General features: G+C 42.3%; 1 protein-coding gene across 1 annotated transcript in view; it reads right to left on the reverse strand.

Moving 5' to 3' along the window:
- Positions 1 to 3,911: 3,911 nt before the first annotated feature.
- Positions 3,912 to 20,531, reverse strand: part of LOC138848192 (zinc finger protein 585A-like) — a 55,072-nt gene continuing 38,452 nt past the window's right edge. The window contains exons 2-4 of the mRNA XM_070067764.1: positions 13,417 to 13,543; positions 13,080 to 13,172; positions 3,912 to 9,552 (exon numbers count right to left, since the gene is read on the reverse strand). Coding sequence (XP_069923865.1) covers positions 6,419 to 9,552; positions 13,080 to 13,172; positions 13,417 to 13,543 — 3,354 coding nt within the window. The 3' untranslated portion in view covers positions 3,912 to 6,418. The remainder of the gene's footprint in view (positions 9,553 to 13,079; positions 13,173 to 13,416; positions 13,544 to 20,531) is intronic.

Consider the following 20,531-nt stretch of genomic DNA (forward strand, 5'->3'; position numbering starts at 1 on the left):
CCTATCTTCGGTGACCTGCAGCTCATACTCTGGTCGAGCTGCTTGCTGGTGCTTACCACCTTAATCAGGCAGACCGAATCCAAGCCTTCTAATTGCGGTATTGTGGGGAGGCCTTACTGATGTTAATTCGTGCCTGTCTTCGGTGACCTGCGGCGCATAAGCTGCTAGCCGCCCGCAGGTGCTCACCGCCTCCCTAATCAGGCAGACCGAATCCAAGCTTTCTCATTGCCATGTTGAGGGGAGGCCTTTCTATTTCTCTATTTCTCTATCTCCGGGCATTCCTATTTCTCCCATTTTACTTCTATCTTCCAGCATTCCTATTTCTCTCATTTTACTTCTAAACTTCTGTTTCTCTTATCCCTGCGGCCTCCCGGTGCCCGCCCCGAGGCTGCTTCTCGGCGGCTTCCCGGCTGAGCCACTTCAGCCCGCGCCTCTCTCATCTGCGCGGCTTCCCGGCTTTGCGCGGCTTGGCTTCGAGCGCTCCACGGTCTCCACGCCCTTCGCGTCTGCACCACGGCCTCGCGCCAGCCCCGTTCCCTATCTATTCACGCCCCGTGCTCTCTGCACGCGGCAGCTTCCGCGAGTCACACAGCGTAGCTTGCGTCTCCACCACTAACATTCAATCCAAGTTCCCTGGGCTAGCCTGGCGAATTCAACCCAGCTTACATCTCCGCCCCACGGTTTGGCTTCCCGTCCTTTGCTCCCCGGGCTAATCAGACGGATCCCAATCTGGCTTACGTTTCAGCTTCTGGTTTCAACTTTTCGCCCCCTATTCCCGGGCTAACTTGAGAATCCCAAAGTGGCTTTCGTTTCCGCCTCGGCCTGCCCCCCGCGGCTTCAATTTCCCTAACATTTTTCTCTACCCGGTATGTTTCCCCAAGCTTTCCTCCAACAATACTCCTCCCTCATTTCTCCTGACCTCTCCCCACAGTCCGCATCTGAGTCTTGTTTGTTCTAGCTTTCACTTTCACTTTCGACCTTAGAGATTTCTCCCAGCTTCCCCCCGTAGTCCGTATCCGAGTCTATGCCTAGGCTTTCAATAGCTTCTTCCGGCACCTTTTTCGTCCGGCTTTTCCCTAGGCTGTTTGCTAGTCTCTCTCTCCGATATTTTCCTGCTTCTTCCCGTTTCTTCCCTCCTAGGTTTCCTATCCGTCCTAGGTTTCCTATCCATCCTAGGTTTCCTATCCGAGTCACGGCACCATTATGTCGCTCCCCCTCTTCGTGGAGGAACGACACAGGACCCTGCGCTGTTCTTTCGTCTGCTCGGCCCTCCCCGGGTTTGCTGCTGGTTCTTCCCGGGTTGGCTACTATCCCTTCCACCTCCGTGGAAGGGCAGTTCCCCCTGGCCACATTCCCCACTTCCGCAGGGGAGTGGCACACCACCGGCCGGCTCTCTGGGGGCTGCACAGGTGTTCCCTCAGATGTTCCCCTTAGATGTTCCTGGTGCATGCCGTCTCTCTCCTCCTTTATAGTCCTCCTCTGCCAATCCCAACTCGGCTGCCCACACACCGAGTACGCTGCTCTCCTCCAATCAGTAGCAAGTCCTACAGTTTATTGGTTGAACTGGAGGCAGCTGTGCAGAAGCTGTTTACTTCTCTCCCAGCGCCATATTGTGGGAGAGCAGATGCATAGAATAAGTCTTAATTCCAGTAACTCAGTCTAGTCCGGATTGCTCCCCACAAGCTCTGTTCAGTTTTCAATGGGAAAGGGTATGCCTAAGGTGACACACCCAGGTTTGGCATGGTAAATCTCTTTTTTTAATCAGAAGGGAGTTATATTCTGTTCAGCTGAGTTCTTCTCTTCAATGGAGACAAGTGCCTGAGTACTAAATCAGGTGGGTATAATATTCACTATGTCCCAAGGACCACATAAGGATCTGTGCTCTCCATGTGGGACCTCTGTCCTTAGTGAGAATTAACAGTAAATCTAGTCTTCAAATACCTGTTTAGCTGGGAGCCTAGGAAAAAGTGCTCAGGCAAGCAATATTGTGAAAAAATAGTTCTAAGCAATATGAAAGATAACCCAGACAAAACAGCAGTCCAGCAAATCATTCAACCTCACTGAAACTACCAGCAGCTACATCATTCATTTTCTATTAAATATGTTTATAAGATTTAATTTGATGAACACTTGTAAGAAGCTGTGGGGACTTAAACAGGGATAAAGAGCTATTTCTCATGGGTAGTGTCGCTCCCCCTCTTCACGGAGGAACGACACTAAACCCTGGCTAGGCTTCATATCCGAGTCACGGAACCATTATGTCGCTCCCCCTCTTCATGGAGGAACGACACAGGACCCTGAGCTGTTCTTTCGTCTGCTCGGCCCTCCCCGGGTTTGCTGCTGGTTCTTCCCGGGTTGGCTACTATCCCTTCCACCTCCGTGGAAGGGCAGTTCCCCCTGGCCACATTCCCCACTTCCGCAGGGGAGCGGCACACCGCCGGCCGGCTCTCTCGGGGGCTGCACAGGTGTTCCCCTTAGATGTTCCCCTTAGATGTTCCTCGTGCATGCCGTCTCTCTCCTCCTTTATAGTCCTCCTCCGCCAATCCTAACTCGGCTGCCCACACGCCGAGTACGCTGCTCTCCAATCAGGAGCAAGTCCTACAGTTTATTGGTTGAACTGGAGGCAGCTGTGCGGAAGCTGTTTACTTCTCTCCCAGCGCCATATTGTGGGAGAGCAGATGCATAGAATAAGTCTTAATTCCAGTAACTCAGTCCAGTCCGGGCTGCTCCCCACAGGTAGTAAGGGAGGTGGAATGCATTACTTGCACAGCTATTATCTAGATCGGAAATAAAAGAGCTACTGCAGCTAGATGCATCATAGCATTTGTAGCCCTGTTATCATGGGATAGCCATGCAACCTAGGAAAATTGTTCCTCCTGAGGGTATCCTGTGGAATTAACTGAATCTAAATCAGATTTATATAAATCCAGAAAGGACTTTGTAAATCAGAAGGAATAAAAACATACATTTTCAATAAAAATGAGGGCCACCTGCAAGAGCAGGGAATACAACAAAACAAAGGTTATAAAAATTATGTTAAATTAATACAAAAGTGTATTACAGTGACAACACTGTGTCACAGGTTAATAGCTGACCTGAAGTGCCGGCATTCCATATGGGTGCCAGTTCGAGACCCAGCTGCTCCACTTCCAATCTAGTTCTCTGCTATGGCCTGGGAAATAGTAGAAGGCCCAAGTGCTTGGGCCCCTGCACCTACTTGGGAGATCTGAAGGAAACTCCTGGCTTTGGATCAGCACAGTTCTGGCCATTGTGGCCAACTGGGGAGTGAACCATTGGATGGAAGATTCTCTTTCTCTGCCTCTGCTTTTTCTGTGTAACTCTGACTTTGAAATAAATCTTTTTTAAAAAAGTATACTACATTTATGCACCTGCTTCTCTGTTGCAATGGGTACTACTTAATTCCATGTTCTTGTCTCAAGGCAATTAGGAACAGAATGAAAAAATGTAGAAAAGGGACATCATGAATGAAAAAGGCATTATGCATTCAGTAATACAGGAAAATTCAGAAGAGTGTTGCAACTTATAGGGTTTGAGGTTGTCCCTTTAAAGAATGAGGGTAATGTGTGTGGCAACATCTACTTGCATGTTCAAATAGACCTTGGGTAGTGGAGTCTAATCCAGAGTTCACACAGATAAGTTGAAATTTCTCATGGGTATATAGGTCACCACAAACTCATTCCCTTGTGTTGCACACAACACTTATTATCCAGGGCTGGGGTACACTATTATGGCTGGAACTATATGGCTGTCACTTGATATGCCTATGGTCACATCACAGGTTTACACTGCAATAATGAAGGGAAAGAATCCTGGGTGGCCAACAAAGCAGCTATAAAACAAATAACTTTGTAATTGATGAAGATGGTATTCCAAATAACTGTTGAAATAACTGTTACTCAACTTTTAAATATTTATTAACAAAATTTACACAAGAGAGCACAGTTCAGTTCATATACTTGATCGCATTCACAATAATGAGAAACCAAAAGTTCAGGTTGTATAAGAGAAAATTTTCTGAAGAACGGTTAACCACTCTCTGTCACAATTCATCATGAAAACTGCCCAATACTCACTAAGGGGTGATTCAACCAAAGAATTCTTCCAAACAAATTATACTTCAGGGACTTCTCTCTGTAATCTTGCTATGTTTTGTGGAAGTCTGCCTAATAATAAAGGTATTTCCCATTACAATACAGTCACAGAATTTTTTCTTTCTGTAAGTTGTCAGGTAACCATTGAGAGGTGACATATGGTACATGACTTTTCTATGCATGTGTTTTTTCATTTCTCAGTTTCTTCATGTGAATTGATTAATGGCAGAAGAGTTTTTTCACATTCATTAAATTGACATTTTACTGTATGAATTCTCTGGTATTAGTTGATGTTTAATTTCTTGTTTTTTAAGATTTTTATTTATTTGACAGGTAGAGTTACAGACAGTGAGAGAGACAGAGAGAAAGGTCTTCCTTCTGTTGGTTCACTCCTCAAATGGCCACAGTGGCCAAAGCTGCATTGATCTGAAGCCAGGAGCCAGGTGCTTCTTCCTGGTCTTCCATGTGGGTGCAGAGGCCCAAGCACTTGGGCTGTCTTCTACTGCTTTCCCAGGCCACAGTAGAGAGTGGATTGAAGAGGGGCAGCTGGGACTAGAACTGGCACCCATACGGGATGCCAGCATAGCAGGTGGAGGATTAACCTATTGCTCCATGGCGCCGGCCTGATGTTTAATTTCTGGCTATGGTTTTTTGAGGTCTATTGCACTTGAAAGATATCACCTTTTTTGATTTGCATATTTATGCAAGCCTGAATTCCATGAAAATATACTTCCACATTCATTACACTCCTAAGAAACCCCTTGTGTGAATTTTCTGATGCATAATGATCAATTTCTGGCAAATGGCTTCTTGTCACACTAATAATAGTTCTGAACTTCTTCATTTTTTTTTAACAATTTACTTTATGCATTTGAAAGACAGAGTTACAGAGAGATAGAGAAGCAGAAAGAGGTCTTCCATCCACTGGTCCACTCCCATGATGGATGCAATAGCTGGAGCTGCAGCGATACAAAGCCAGGAGTCAGGAGCTTCTTCTGGGTCTCCCACGTGGGTGCAGGGCCATCTTCTACTGCTTTTCCAGGCCATAGCAGAGAGCTGGATCAGAAGAGGAGAAACCAGGACTAGAACCGGTGCCCAAATGGTATGCCAGCATTTCAGGCCAGGGCTTTAAACTACTGTGCCACAGCGCTGGTCCCAACCTTTCTTCCTTATGGGAGTGCCTATTGTAAGGGATGTAATTTCCTGCAAAAGGCTCTGTCACATGTTTATGCTGATTTTTGAAAAAGTCTTTCATATTTACTATATTCTTAAGTTCTCTCCCTTGTTTGAACTACATGTGTTATGAGGTATTCCTTCTGACAAAAGGCTTTCCCACATTTATTACAAGATTTCCACCATGTAATAAATTCTCTGATGTTATATTGTGTGATTTTGGCAGAGTTTTCCAACACTCATTCCATTCATAAGGTTTCTCCCCCATGTGAATTCTGATGTTTTATGAGGTGTTACTTATGGATAAAGGCTTTTCCACATGCATTATACCCAAAGTGTTTTCCCCCATATGAATTAGATGATGTGCAATGAGGGCTGAATTATGGGAAAAGCTTTCCAAGTCATTATGTCCAAAAGGTTTCTCTTCGTGTGAATTTTCTGATGCATTCTGAGATGTGACTTATTGCCAAGGGCTCTTCCACAGTCATCGCATTCATGAAGTTTCTCCCCGGTGTGAATTCTCTGGTGTGATACGAGCTATGATTAATAACATATGATTTATAAAGGCTTTTCCACACTCATTAGATTTATAAGGTTTCTGCCCTGTCTGAATTCTGTTTTTATATGACTATAACTTATAGAAAAAGGCTTTTCTGCAGTCATCGCATTTATAAGGTTATTTCCCTGTGTGAATCCTCTGATGCATTTGGAGTGGAACTTAAAATCAAGTTTTTCCACAGTCATTACACTCATGAAGTTTCAACACTGTGTGCATTCTCTGGTGCATTATGAGGTTTGTCTTGTGTCCAAAGGCTTTTCCAGTCATTACATTCATAAGGTTTGTGCCCTGTGTGAATTCTCTGATGCATGATGAAGGTTGACTTATGACTAAATGCTTTCCACAGTTATTACAATCATGAGTTTTCTACCCTGTGTGAATTCTATGCTGTGATATGAGGTTTGTCTTTTGTCCAAAGGCTTTTACAAAGTCATTACATTCATGAGGTTTCTTCCCTGTGTGAATTCTGATGTTTCCAAAGGATTCACTTTTATCCAGAGGCTTTCCCTCAGTCATTACATTCATGGGGTTTCTCCCCTGTGTGAATTCGTTGGTGTCTGAAGAGGTGTGACTTTCATACAAAGGCTTTTCCACAGTCATTACATTCATGAGGTTTCTCCCCTGTGTGAATTCGCTGATGTTTCATGAGGTCTGTCTTTTGTCCAAAGGCTTTTCCACAGTCATTACATTTATGAGGTTTCTCCCCTGTGTGAATTCGCTGGTGTTTCATGAGGTGTGACTTGTGTCCAAAGGCTTTTCCACAGTCATTACATTTATGAGGTTTCTCCCCTGTGTGAATTCGCTGGTGTATGATGAGGTCTGACTTTTTTGTAAAGGCTTTTCCACAGTCATTACATTTATGAGGTTTCTCCCCTGTGTGAATTCTCTGGTGTATGATGAGGTGTGACTTTTGTCCAAAGGCTGTTCCACAGTCATTACATTTATAAGGTTTCTCCCCTGTGTGAATTCGCTGGTGTTTCATGAGGTGTGACTTTTGTCCAAAGGCTTTTCCACAGTCATTACATTTATGAGGTTTCTCCCCTGTGTGAATTCTCTGGTGTATGATGAGGTGTGACTTTTGTCCAAAGGCTTTTCCACAGTCATTACATTTATAAGGTTTCTCCCCTGTGTGAATTCGCTGGTGTTTCATGAGGTCTGTCTTTTGTCTAAAGGCTTTTCCACAGTCATTACATTTATGAGGTTTCTCCCCTGTGTGAATTCTCTGGTGTATGATGAGGTCTGACTTTTCTCCAAAGGCTTTTCCACAGTCATTACATTTATGAGGTTTCTCCCCTGTGTGAATTCGCTGGTGTATGATGAGGTCCGACTTTTTTGTAAAGGCTTTTCCACAGTCATTACATTTATGAGGTTTCTCCCCTGTGTGAATTCGCTGGTGTATGATGAGGTTTGACTTTTTTGTAAAGGCTTTTCCACAGTCATTACATTTATGAGGTTTCTCCCCTGTGTGAATTCGCTGGTGTATGACGAGGTTTGACTTTTTTGTAAAGGCTTTTCCACAGTCATTACATTCATGAGGTTTCTCACCTGTGTGAATTCGCTGGTGTCTTATGAGGTCTGACTTTTCTCCAAAGGCTTTTCCACAGTCATTACATTTATGAGGTTTCTCCCCTGTGTGAATTCGCTGGTGTTTCATGAGGTCCGACTTTTTTGTAAAGGCTTTTCCACAGTCATTACATTTATGAGGTTTCTCCCCTGTGTGAATTCTCTGGTGTATGATGAGGTGTGACTTTTGTCCAAAGGCTTTTCCACAGTCATTACATTTATGAGGTTTCTCCCCTGTGTGAATTCGCTGGTGTCTTATGAGGTCTGGCTTTCGTCCAAAGGCTTTTCCACAGTCATTACATTTATGAGGTTTCTCCCCTTTGTGAATTCGCTGATGTTTCATGAGGTCTGTCTTTTGTCCAAAGGCTTTTCCACAGTCATTACATTTATGAGGTTTCTCCCCTGTGTGAATTCTCTGGTGTATGATGAGGTCTGACTTTTCTCCAAAGGCTTTTCCACAGTCATTACATTTATGAGGTTTCTCCCCTGTGTGAATTCGCTGGTGTATGATGAGGTCCGACTTTTTTGTAAAGGCTTTTCCACAGTCATTACATTTATGAGGTTTCTCCCCTGTGTGAATTCGCTGGTGTATGATGAGGTTTGACTTTTTTGTAAAGGCTTTTCCACAGTCATTACATTTATGAGGTTTCTCCACTGTGTGAATTCGCTGGTGTATGACGAGGTTTGACTTTTTTGTAAAGGCTTTTCCACAGTCATTACATTCATGAGGTTTCTCACCTGTGTGAATTCGCTGGTGTCTTATGAGGTCTGACTTTTCTCCAAAGGCTTTTCCACAGTCATTACATTTATGAGGTTTCTCCCCTGTGTGAATTCGCTGGTGTTTCATGAGGTCCGACTTTTTTGTAAAGGCTTTTCCACAGTCATTACATTTATGAGGTTTCTCCCCTGTGTGAATTCTCTGGTGTATGATGAGGTGTGACTTTCTTCCAAAGGCTTTTCCACAGTCATTACATTTATGAGGTTTCTCCCCTGTGTGAATTTGCTGGTGTCTTATGAGGTATGACTTTCTTCCAAAGGCTTTTCCACAGTCATTACATTCATGAGGTTTCTCCCCTGTGTGAATTCTCTGGTGCAGTACGAGGTTTAAATTTTGTCTAAAGGCTTTTCCACAGTCATTATATTTATGAGGTTTCTCCCCTGTGTGAATTTGTTGGTGCATTTCGAGGTTTGACTTTCGTCCAAAGGCTTTTCCACAGTCATTACATTCATAGGGTCTCTTCCATGTGTGAATTCTCTGGTGTACGATGAGGACTGACTTCCACAGAAAGCCTCTTCCACAATGAAGGCATTTATAAAGTTTCTCTCCTGTGTGAATTCGCTGATGGTTTATGAGGTATGAGTTTTGTGTAAAGACTTTTCCACAGTCACTACATTCATGAGGTTTCTTCCCTGTGTGAATTTGCTGATGTTTCCTGAGGACTGACTTTTGTCCAAAGGCTTTTCCACAGTCATTACATACATAAGGTGAATCAAAACTGAGTGATTTTCCATAAGGTTTACATGTGTAAAGTTTTTCCCTTGTATTTAGTCTCTGATTTATTGCAAGATGTGACTGGTGAATGACAGGTTCAACATACATAATGTACTTATAAAATTTCTTTCTTGTGTGAGTTTGTTGATGCATATTGAGGCTAGAATTTTCATGGATAGCTTTTTCTATTTGAGTTACTTTTCCAAAAGTGACAGTTGACTTATTACAGTTTTCTGCCATATGAACCCTCTCAGATTTAAAGAGCATCTTTCTTGTGAAGACTTTTGCTTGTCTAGTGGGTCCAAATGGTCGCTTCATGATGTGAATATTGTCATGCTGACTAAGAGGCTCACAGAACTGGAGAAATTTTCCAGGTATCTTAGTGTTATCAAATTTCTCTCCAGCTTGTAGTTGTTCAGGCCCACTGGGGGGATACACAGTGTGACATTTATTGCATTCCTCAGGCTTCAATCCTGAATAGATTCCCTTTTTAATAATCAGTGTTGGAATATGGCTTGAATTTAAACTAAGGGTTTTTCTTAATTCAACTCTCTTGAGAGCTGATGTCTTGTTATTTTTCATAAAATCCTGATTCAGATTTGTGTCCTGACTTTCCTGGTTGACCCTAATCAGGTCATCCCTTTTCATGCCCACTGAAATGAGAAAAAAGCAATCATGTCACTGAATCACATGTAACTGTTTCTCCTGGCATACTCATGTAAAGGGAATGAAGTTACTTGTTATCCAAGTGGCATAAGATTTTCACAAAATCAGTACGAGGTTCTTATTTGTGACCATTATATGGTTTTTCTCCTTAATACATTAATATACCATGAGGTTTCCCAATGTTCAAACATGATCCTTTTTGCTATGGGAATTTGTCAAGGATGGTAGAATGACATTTGTGCTATGAAGTGTGGGATGCCTGCATCTCAAAACAGTGTCAGTTTGAGCCCTGGCTACTCTGCTTTCAGTACAGCTCTCTGCCTATGTAAACTGGAAGGAACCAGATAATGGTTCATGTGCCTGGGAACCTGTGAGACACCAGGGATGACTAGAGGAATTCTAGAGTTTTGGCTTCAGACTACTTAGACCTAAGTGTTGCAGGCATCTGGGAAGTGAGCTAATAGAGGACCTCTTTCTCTCTCTTTCTCCTCTCATTATCACTCTGCCTTCACAAAGATGAAATAACTATAAAATATTTTAAAGAAGGACAAATGTTTAATAAAAATATTCACCCACTACCTAGCAACAATTTTTTCTCTGTCCTTTTTCTCCAGTTTATTTTTATAAAAATTGTGTGCTTTTTGCTTCTCTGATATCTCAACCATAAACATGAAAAGGTTGTACTGATCATTTACTTGCAGGTGGAGAAGAGTGAAATGTGCCTGTACTTTAAGCAGGACAACATTTAAGGAGTAGGATTTGAATCTATGAATGTCTCATGTTCAGTCTTCCTAGGTAAACATCAGTTGTGGGATTTTTCAAATGAAAAACTACTTTGTCTCTACTCTATGACAGCTTCCCCAAATTTCTAAGGACACCCAACACCTTCAGCTTCTCAGAAGTACAACAGGTACAGAAAATTCCCAATATACCACTTTAGTTAAACACTCCCAATCAGTTTGAAGAATTCGTTTCTGCAAACCGGGATGTGCTCATCTTCTTTGAAAAGTGTTTTCTAGCTCACTCTGAAATCATCAGTGCTGGTTACCTCCTCTAAATTCTTTCTAGAAACATTCCTGTGTGATAATTTGAATTTCTGGAGGCTTTTGATCAGTTGCCTCCTATTTTCACTGAAAGCTTCTTTTCCTATGCTTTTTTATCTTTTTATTTGCTTATTTTTCAATGATACTGAAAAATAAGAGAGAAATCATTCTTCAAACTCCACCCTTCAAAAAATCTGAGCCACTCAACATAAACCCATGAGGCTACTTGAACTTGGGCCACAAAATATCATTACTTTCTTGGTTAGTCTAGGATCACTTATTTTCATGTTTTATACAAGTTCATGCTTAGTTTATGATTTCTTTTTTTTCAAAGATTTACTTTATTTGAAAGCTAGAATTATAGAGAGAGATAGAGACAGAGAGAAGTCTTCCATCTGCTGGTTCACTCCCCATATGGGCACAACAACCAATGCTGGGCCAAGATGAAGTTAGGAGCCAGAAGTGTCTTTCTTGTCTCCCACATGGGTACAGGGGGCCAAGGACTTGGGCCAACCTCTGCTCCTGTCTCAGGTGCATTAGCAGAGAGCTGGACTAGAAGAGGATCAGCTGGGACTTGAACTGGCACCCATATGCAATGCTAGTGCTGCAGGCTGGAACTTTAACACACTGCACCACAGTATCATTCCCAGCTTCATAATTTCTGATGTCACAGCACAGAGGCTTACTCATGACCATCTTTTTTTTTAAAGATTTATTTATTTATTTGAAAGTCAGAGTTATACAGAGAGAGGAGAGGCAAAGAGAGAGTAAGGTCTTGATCCAATCGTTCACTCCCCAATTGGCCAGAATGGCCAGAACTGTGCTGATCTGAAGCCAGGAGCCAGGAGCTTCTTCTGGGTCTCCCTCAGGTGCAGGGGTCCAAGGACTTGGACCATCTTCTACTGCTTTCCCAGGCCATAGCTAAGAGCTAGATCAGAAGTGGAGCAACTGCATCTCAAACTGGTACCCATATGGGATGCTGGTGCTTCAGGCTAGGGTGTTAATTCACTGCAGCACAGTGCCAGCCACATGACCATCTTTTAGCATTTACTTATTTACTTACTTGAGAGTCAGAGAGACAGAATGAGAGATAAAGACAGACTGAAACAGAGGTTTGCCAACTGTAGGCTCACTCCTCAAATGTTTCCAACAGACTATAATCTTCTTATTTATTTGAGAGGCACAGAGGAAAAAAAAGAAAGAGACTAAAAAAGAGAGAGTTCACATTTCTTGATTTCTTGATTCTGAGCAAGTTCTATGCCTGGGCAAAATCATGAGTGGGAACTCAATCTGAGCAATGAGTTAGAAATAAGTTTCTGGGGGCTGGTGTTGTGGCATATCAGGTAAAGCCACCACTTGCAGTGCCAACGTCACTTATGGGCACCAGTTTAAGTCCTAGATGCTCCACTTCTGATCCAGCTCTCTGCTATAGCCTGGGAAAGCAGAAGATGGCCCAAGTCCTTGGACCCCTTTATCCATGTGGGAGACCTGGAAGAAGCTCCTGGCTCCTAGCTTCAAATCAGTATAGCTCCAGCCATGACAGTCAATTGGGAAGTGAACCAGTGGATGGAAGACCTCTCTCTGCCTCTTCTTCTTCTCTCTCTCTGACTTTCAAATAAATAAATAAATCATTAAAAAAAAAAAAAGGACAGAAACAGGCTGCTGCCATGTCTCAATAGTCTAATTGTCTGCTGCGGCACCGGAACACCTGCTTCTAGTTCCAGTTGGGGTGCTGGATTCTGTCCTGGTTGCCCCTCTTCCAGGCCAGCTCTCTGCTGTGGCCCAGGAGTGCAATGGAGGATGGCCCAGGTCCTTGGGCCCTGCACCTGCATGGGAGACCAGGAGAAATACCTGGCTCCTGGCTTCAGAACAGCGCAGTGTGCCAGCCACAGCACTCTGGCCATGGTGGCCATTGGAGGGTGAACCAACAGTAAAGGAAGACCTATCTCTCTGTCTGTCTCTCTCACTGTCCACTCTGCCTGTCAAAAAACAAACAGAAAAACCAGAAGCATTAAGATTAAAAAAAATAAGTTTCTGTATGTTGCCTAAATAACAAGCACTGAATGAATTAGTAAGTGCATGAAGGAAAAGATATGAAAGTGTGGAGAAGGACAAGTTAGAATTTGGGGAATGTATCAAACCTAAATAAAAGCCTTAGTAACATCAGAAAATGACTGGATTTTTTTTTTATCAAAGAACACAAAGGAAGACCTTTCTCTCTGTCTCTCCCTCTCACTGTCCACTCTGCCTGCCAAAAAAAAAAAAAAAAAAAAAAAAAACACTCAAAAAAAGAGAACATCTTTACTAAGAACAAAAGTTAGGAAGATACTAGTATCTCTAAATGCCTGTGTCTGATGCACAAAACCAGCTGTCATCAGGAGTAAGGCTTGAGAAAAATTCATGGAAAGAACACCAGTCAACATCTGCACACTTTCTGCCTTGGCCTCCCTGTCTGTTATGTGCAGACCGACCTGAAAGGCTCTGATTCAAGCATTCGTCCACCATGCATGGCTCAGCTCCTCGCTCCAACTTGAAGATTAACTCAGGTTTGGTAATGCAGTGCCCTATTAATGGAAACAAAGTAAGACTTTGTAAAATCACTATCTTGGGTTATTTAAAGGACTACAGCTTGGTCCAGGAGCTATGCAACAAATGTTCCAATCTGAATCTTTTCTTAGATGGTAGATATTCAGATTATTCATGGACTCAAATTCTAATCCTGCCCAATATTAAACATTATAAAGTGTTCCATTATTTGTCAAAAAGCAAGAAAATGTTATCACTGGGCATGTGATGGGTGTCACTCACCCAAGGAGAACAGGTTGCTGTAGGTCTCCAGCATCACATCTCTGTACAGGGTTTTCTGAGCATTGTTCATTTTCTGCCATTCCTCCCATGTAAAGTACACAGCCAGGTCTTCAAATGCTATCATCACCTGTAACATTACACTTCCAGTCAACATATTAACTCTGTCACAAAACAAACACTGACAGTTGTGTAGGGATATGAAGGGAAAAAGGAAGGATATGGTTTCACATTAGACTTGTGGAGTGTTTAGAAAGCCACACAGAGCATTCAACAGAGCCAAACCCATGATCTACAGGCTATGAGAAATGCCCAAGCTGGAGGGAAACAGAAGGTTCAAATCACAAAGGCCACATCTGTCAAGGGGAATTGCACAGCAGGCTAAAAGAGGGGCAATATTGACTCTTAAATAGGCAGTGTTAAGGAGAAGTATGTAGAAGCATTGAGGAAAAAAGGCAAGAAACCATCAGTGAAACTATGATGGGAACGAACAGAAAACAATTTCCAGGAAAACACCATGCATATCATTTCCAATATGTCAGAGAAAAAATATATTAAAAAACAGGGCAGACATTTAGCTTAGTGCTTATGATGCCACCTCAGAGTGTCTATGTTTGATTTCTAATGCCAGCTCTAGTTTCTAGCTCCCAGATAATGCAAACCTGGGGAAGCAATGGTGATGTCACCAATGAAGGAGGCCTAGATTCCATTCCTCAATCCTGGCTTCAGTCCTGCCCCACCTGTTTGGTATGGTTATCTAGGAAGTGAATTAATGTGTCAAAGCTCTCTATCTCTCAGTCCATCAACTTCTTTCTCTATCAAGCTAATAAATATTTTAAGTAAGAGAGAAAATACAGGTAAGACAAAGAATACAAATTAGCTTTTGCCCTTGTCTATGATTATTCTACTGATAAACAATTGAAATAACATTATACCTAATTAAAGTGAAAGCAATGGAAATACTTGCCCAAAACATTCAAATGATAAACATTTGAAATAACATTATACATAATTAAAGTGAAAGCAATGGAATTATTTGCCCAAAAAGAGAACCTGGGAATGTCTGCAGTACAATCTGCATTTGTGACTCACTGAGAAAAATGCTTAGAGATTTGTTTAAGAACCTGCAATAGTCACCAGAATTGTGATTCAGCATGCTAAGCCTCCACTATCAATGCTGGCATCCCATGTAAACAGAGGACTTGAGTCCTTGCTGCTCCAATTCCAATCTAGTTCCCTGCTAATCTGATTGAAAGAGCAGTGAAAATGGCCTGAGTATTTGGACCCTTCAACCAGTGTGGGAGACCTAGATGAGTCCCAGGCTCCTGGCTTTGGCCTGGCCCAGTCCCAGCCATTGTGGGCATTTGGTGAATGAAACAGTAGATAGAATATATCTCCTTTTGTCTCCCTGTCTCTCCCAATCTCTGTAAGTCCACCTTTCAAATAAATAATCTTCAAAAATAAATGAGCCTCCAGTAGATTCTTTTCTCCACACATTCCTTATCCTATTCCAGAATCCAATTCAGCTTCTCAAAGGTATTAAGAACTCCATTACTCTAACAATTTGAAAACAAACTTAACTTATCTGTGTTTTAGCACTAGGTAACTCTTCCTCTTGCAGAATGCTAAGTGTTTACTTCATAGGTAGCACTAAAACACTGCTCAGTACATCATCTACGTTTAGACTGTTTCAGACAACATGACCCCAAAAAGGTAGCATATTGTGCTTAGTTTCAACTCAATTCATGTAACCAATATATATTTTGCTATAGCAACAGAAAGACAAGAGACCAAACTGCATTAATATAGATGACAGTAATGTTTCATAATCATGCCAAATTCATAATTCATTTCTGTATATTCCATGAGAGCAAATTTTATGTTTTTCTATTTAAAATTTTTTAAAATATTTATTTATTTATTTGAAAGTCACAGTTACACAGAAAGAGGAGAGGCTGAGAGAGAGAGAGGTCTTCCATCTGCTGGTTCAGTCCCCAGTTGGCTGCAATGGCTGGAATTGCACCAATCTGAAGCCAGGAACCAGTAGCTTCTTCTGGGTCTCCCACATGGGTAAAGGGGCCCAAGGACCTGGGCCATCTTCCACTGCTTTCCCAGGCCATACTAGAGAGCTGGAGCAAAAGTGGAACAGCAGGGTCTCAAACTGGTGTCCATATGGGATGCGGATGCTTTAGAGCAGGGCATTCACCCACTGAGCCACAGAGCCAGCCCCATATTTTCCATTTTAATTAACTCGTATACTGGGACAGAGATTAAATAGAAGTTATCATTGGTTTAATGAAAGCGTTATCTACATATTTTTTAAAATCATAGTGGAAAAATAAAAAGAAATGTTGAGTGTTCAAATAAATGAGGTTATCAGAGATAAACATTACATTGTTATTCAAGTTTATACTAAAGAAAATTAACAAATACACATAATGTATATTTAATGCAGTGCACTTTACCAGTAATGATTCTAAATAGATCTTTTCCCTTCACAAATCCCTGGATTGGGGCTGACACTGTGGCCTAGTGGGTAAAGCTGCCACCTGCAGACGGGCAGCCCATATAGGCACTGGTTCGATTCCCAGCTGCTCCACTTCTGATCCAGCTTTCTGCTATGGCCTGGGAAAGCAGTAGAAGATGGCCCAAGTCCTTGGGCCCCTATACCCATGTGGGAGACCCAGAAGAATCTCCTAGATCCTGGCTTTGAATAGGCACAACTCTGGCCACTGCAGCCAACTGGCGAGTGAACCAGCAGATGGAAGATCTCTCTCTTTTTTTCTCTCTCTCTCTCTGTATGTGTGTGTGTGTAACTCTTTCAAATAAATAAATAAATCTTTTTAAAAAAGACCCTTAATTTCACCATTTCACTTGACTTACCCCATTAGATACCAGTAAATGTGATAGAAATAGACAATTTGTTAAAAGATTTATTTATTTGAAAAAGTTACACGAAAAGAGAAGAAGAGGCAGAGAAAAAGAAAGAGAGAGACAGGGAGGGATGGAGGGAGGGAGAAAGAGAGGTCTTTGAACTGCAGGTTCACTCCCCAGATGGCTGCAATGGCTGGAGCTGTGTAGATCCAAAGATATAAGCCAGGAGCTTCTTCCAGGTCTCCCAGAAGGGAGCAGGGGCCAAAGGACTTGGGCCATCTTCTACTGTTTTCCCAGGCTGTAGCAAAGAGCTGGATCAGAAGTGGAGCAGCCGAGTCTTGAACTGACACCCATATGGGATGCTGGCACTGCAGGCAGTGGCTTTTACCTCCTATGCAACAGAACCAGCCCCAGAAATAGAGAATTGGTAAAGTATTTGCCTTCTCAGATTTTCTTTTTATGACAGTTATCTTCTGAAAAACTCTGGGGCCTGCCTGTTGAAGAGATAGTAGGTAGGTTGGCACTGTGGCTCACTAGGCTAATCCTCCTCCTGCAGCACTGGTACTCCGGGTTCTAGTCCAGGTTGGGGTGCTGGTTCTGTTCCAGTTGCTCCTCTTCCAGTCCAGCTCTCAGCTGTGGCCTGGGAATGCAGTGGAGGATGGCCCAAGTGCTTGGGCCCTGCACCCACATGGAGACCAGGAGGAAGCACCTGGCTCCTAGCTTTGGATCAGCACAGCATGCTGGCCATAGCGGCCATTTGGGGGGTGAACCAATGGAAGGAAGACATTTCTCTCTGTCTCTAACTCTGCCTGTCCAAAAAAAAAAAAAAAAAGAGAGATAATATGTAGCCAAGATTCACCACAAACCCCAGACACTTAAGTAAAGCCTCAATCAGTTCCCCAAATGACTAAACTCTCATTTCTGCTCCTGGACTGATCATAGGAACTGCCCAGCTGAGTACAGCCCATAACTCAGAGTCAGAACTGCAAATCAAATGGCTATTTGTTAAGCCATTGTGTTTTCTGATTTGTCCTACATCGAATGCTGATATATATCAGTAAGTATGGCAGAAAGTTGAATTACATGCAAACTACAATGCATACAACTTCAAAATTTCATTTAGAAGTTCCCATAAAACAGGGCCAGCATTGTCACATAGCATGTAAACCTGCTGTCTGCAATACAAGCACCCCATATGAGCACTGGTTCATGTTCTGGCTGTTCTGCTTTTGATCCAGCTTCCTGCTGATGGTGTGAGAAAAGCAATGGAAGATGATCCAAATACTTGGGCAAATGCTACCAATGTGGGAGATCCAGATGAAGATCTTGGTTCCTGGCCTCATTCTTTCCTGGCCCTGCTCAGTGCAGCCACCTGTGATGTGAACAAGCAGAAGGAAGATCTCTCTGGGTCTCTCTATATACAATATTTTCAAATAATTTTTTTAAAAACTTAGAAAAAAGCTCCTATAAACACAATCTTTGCCTATCAATTAGACCTTAGAAAAGCTGCTGATATTAAAAAAAAAAGTCCTGGGATTCATAAAGATAAATTATCTGGAGACCATAAGTTTGTTCTTCACATTTCAGCTTATATATGGTCACTGTGTTCTTTTGGTTTATATTTTAAGAAGCTTATTATCATATGAAATCTAATTTAATATAATTTTACTATCTCATAAGGCAGGATAAAGGTTCACAGTAATTTTCTGTAGCTGCATGTATACTGCATATTGTAAAAGAAGAATTACTGAAATTTTTATGATATGCTTTTTGTTTTTCTTAAATATTTATTTATTTATTTGAAAGTCAAAGTTACACAGAGAGGAGAGGCAGAGAGAGAGAGAGAGGTCTTCCATCCAATGGCTCACTCTGCAAATGGCTGCAATGGCCAGAGCTGCACCAACTGAAGCCAGGACCCAGGAGCTTCTTCCAGATGTCCCACGTGGGTGCAGGGACCCAAGGACATGGACCATCTTCTGCTTTCCCAGGCCATAGCAGAGAGCTGGATCAGAAGTGAAGCAGCTGACTCTTGAACCCGTGCCAATATGGGATGTGGGCACATTAGGCCAGGGCATTAACCCGCTGTGCCACAGCACTGGCCTCATGATATGCTTTTTGAAGTCACACACTCCAAACATAGCATTAGTAGCAAAAGGGAAGACATGCTCATGAAAGTTTTCTAAAGCAGTACTAATTGAACTGGTGACAATTTCTGAAATGGATCTGAAAAATAATTGTTTTTTAATTAAGTGTGGCAAGATAGAGAACATTACACAGAAGTTAGGGTGCCAGGTATTTACAAATCATGTGACATGACACAAAGCACTTTTCTCCTGAAAAACAATTTGTTTCATCTTTTTTACAGAGATCCTGGTAAAACTTCCTTGAGCTACCAGGAAGGACTATTAGAATACAGGGGGCAGGAGTCCTCCAAGATGGCGGATTAGGGAGGAAGCACACTGATAATCCGGGAAAAGATAGTTTAATAAAAGTGGAGATACTGTAGTTTCAGGGAAGAGTTAGGAAAAAAAAACTGCATAGGAAACTCTTCTGGAACTAGTGGGACATGGTGGACCTGCATGGAGGGCATGGGTGCCCACAGCTTGGGACCCCAGCTGCTGAGTCTACACACCAGTGCTGGAAAGGAAGGTGAGGTGAAACCTCAGTAGCTCAAGATACATGCAGGGAAGTGGCAGGAAGAGCCTAGAGGAAATGAGGTTTGAAGCCTTGTGGGGGAAAGTCTGCCAGGCTAACTAGAAGAGAGAAAAATAAACAAATAAAATAAAATGAAATAAAAGGGACCCATATGGACACGATTCTCTCTCTCCACTCACCTTACAAAGGTGAGTGAGAAAAAGAGCAGGCACCATTTTAGACATATGTAAAAGCTGCACCACCTCAGTGCTGCACCTGCCCTCAACTAACCAGAAAAACCTGACTCTGGTGGGGAGAAATAACAAGTGGTTAGGACCTAGTGAATGAGTGGAGCTTATGAACTGTGACTGTGAAAAAAAAATGAGGGTGTGTGAGAAAATTAATGGAGTGTCTGAGAGTGAGTACTCTCAGGAGACGCTGCAAACTTGGTAACCTTAGCAACCTGGTGGGAGATTGCAAGGGAAACTGAGTTGACACAGAGGACTGCACAGATCCTTTGTGTGGTCCTTGGGACAGAGCAGACCCACAGGGGCCAGAGCTCAGATGCTGACTGCCTTCAATTCTGCTCAGCTGTGTGGAATTACATCACTTCTGAATAAAAAAAAAAAAAAAGAGAGAGGGAGAGAGAAAATTTACTATGCCTAATCTGGGTGTGTCACCCTTAACCCTGAAGAACCAAACAGCTCTCTGGCCACACCCATCATAAGCCTCTAAGGATCCGCCAAAAGCAGACAGTCCCTTTAATTGAGTCATAGTATAACAAGAAAAACTACCACATCAAAAAAACAAAGAAAAAAAAAAAGAAAAAAAAAAAACAAAGAATATCTCCACAATGCCAAGCAACAAATGCAGGATCTGAGGAGACAAGAACAAGAAAGAAATGATGATGCCCCCAAATGAATAAGACACCCCAATTCAAGATTACAAAGGTGATGAGATAGAAGAAATGCAAGAAATGGATTTCAAAAAATTTATGATAAGAACACTTAGAAGTTCTCAAAAACAAATTATTGAACTACAGAAATCCTTACTGGACAGGGTAGAAAATCTCTCTCATGAAAATGAAATCTTAAAGAGAAATCAAAATGAAATGAAGCAACTAGTAGAACATGAAATTGTGATAGTGAAGAGAAATCAAAATGAAATGAAGAACTCAATAGATCAAATGACAAATGCATTTGAGAGCCTTAAAAACAGAATCAGTGAAGCAGAAGAGAGAATATTGGACTTCGAAGACAGAGGACAGGAAAGTATACAGTCAAACCAAAGAAGAGGAGACCAGGAAAAGCACCTGGCTCCTGGCTCCTGCCATCGGATCAGCGCGGTGCGCCGGCTGCAGCGTGCCGGCCGTGGCAGCCATTGGAGGGTGAACCAACGGCAAAGGAAGACCTTTCTCTCTGTCTCTCTCTCTCACTGTCCACTCTGCCTGTCAAAAAAACAAACAAAAAAAAAAACAAAAAAAAACAAAACAAAACAAAAAAAACCAAAGAAGAGAAAATCCAAAAAATATTTTTGGGACTCTACAAGATATGATTAAAAACACAACATTCAGGTTCTAGGAGTTCCTGAAAGCATAGAGAGAGAGAAAG

The sequence above is a fragment of the Oryctolagus cuniculus genome, unplaced genomic scaffold (genome assembly GCF_964237555.1).
Source record: "Oryctolagus cuniculus unplaced genomic scaffold, mOryCun1.1 SCAFFOLD_35, whole genome shotgun sequence".
Lineage (NCBI taxonomy): Eukaryota > Metazoa > Chordata > Mammalia > Lagomorpha > Leporidae > Oryctolagus > Oryctolagus cuniculus.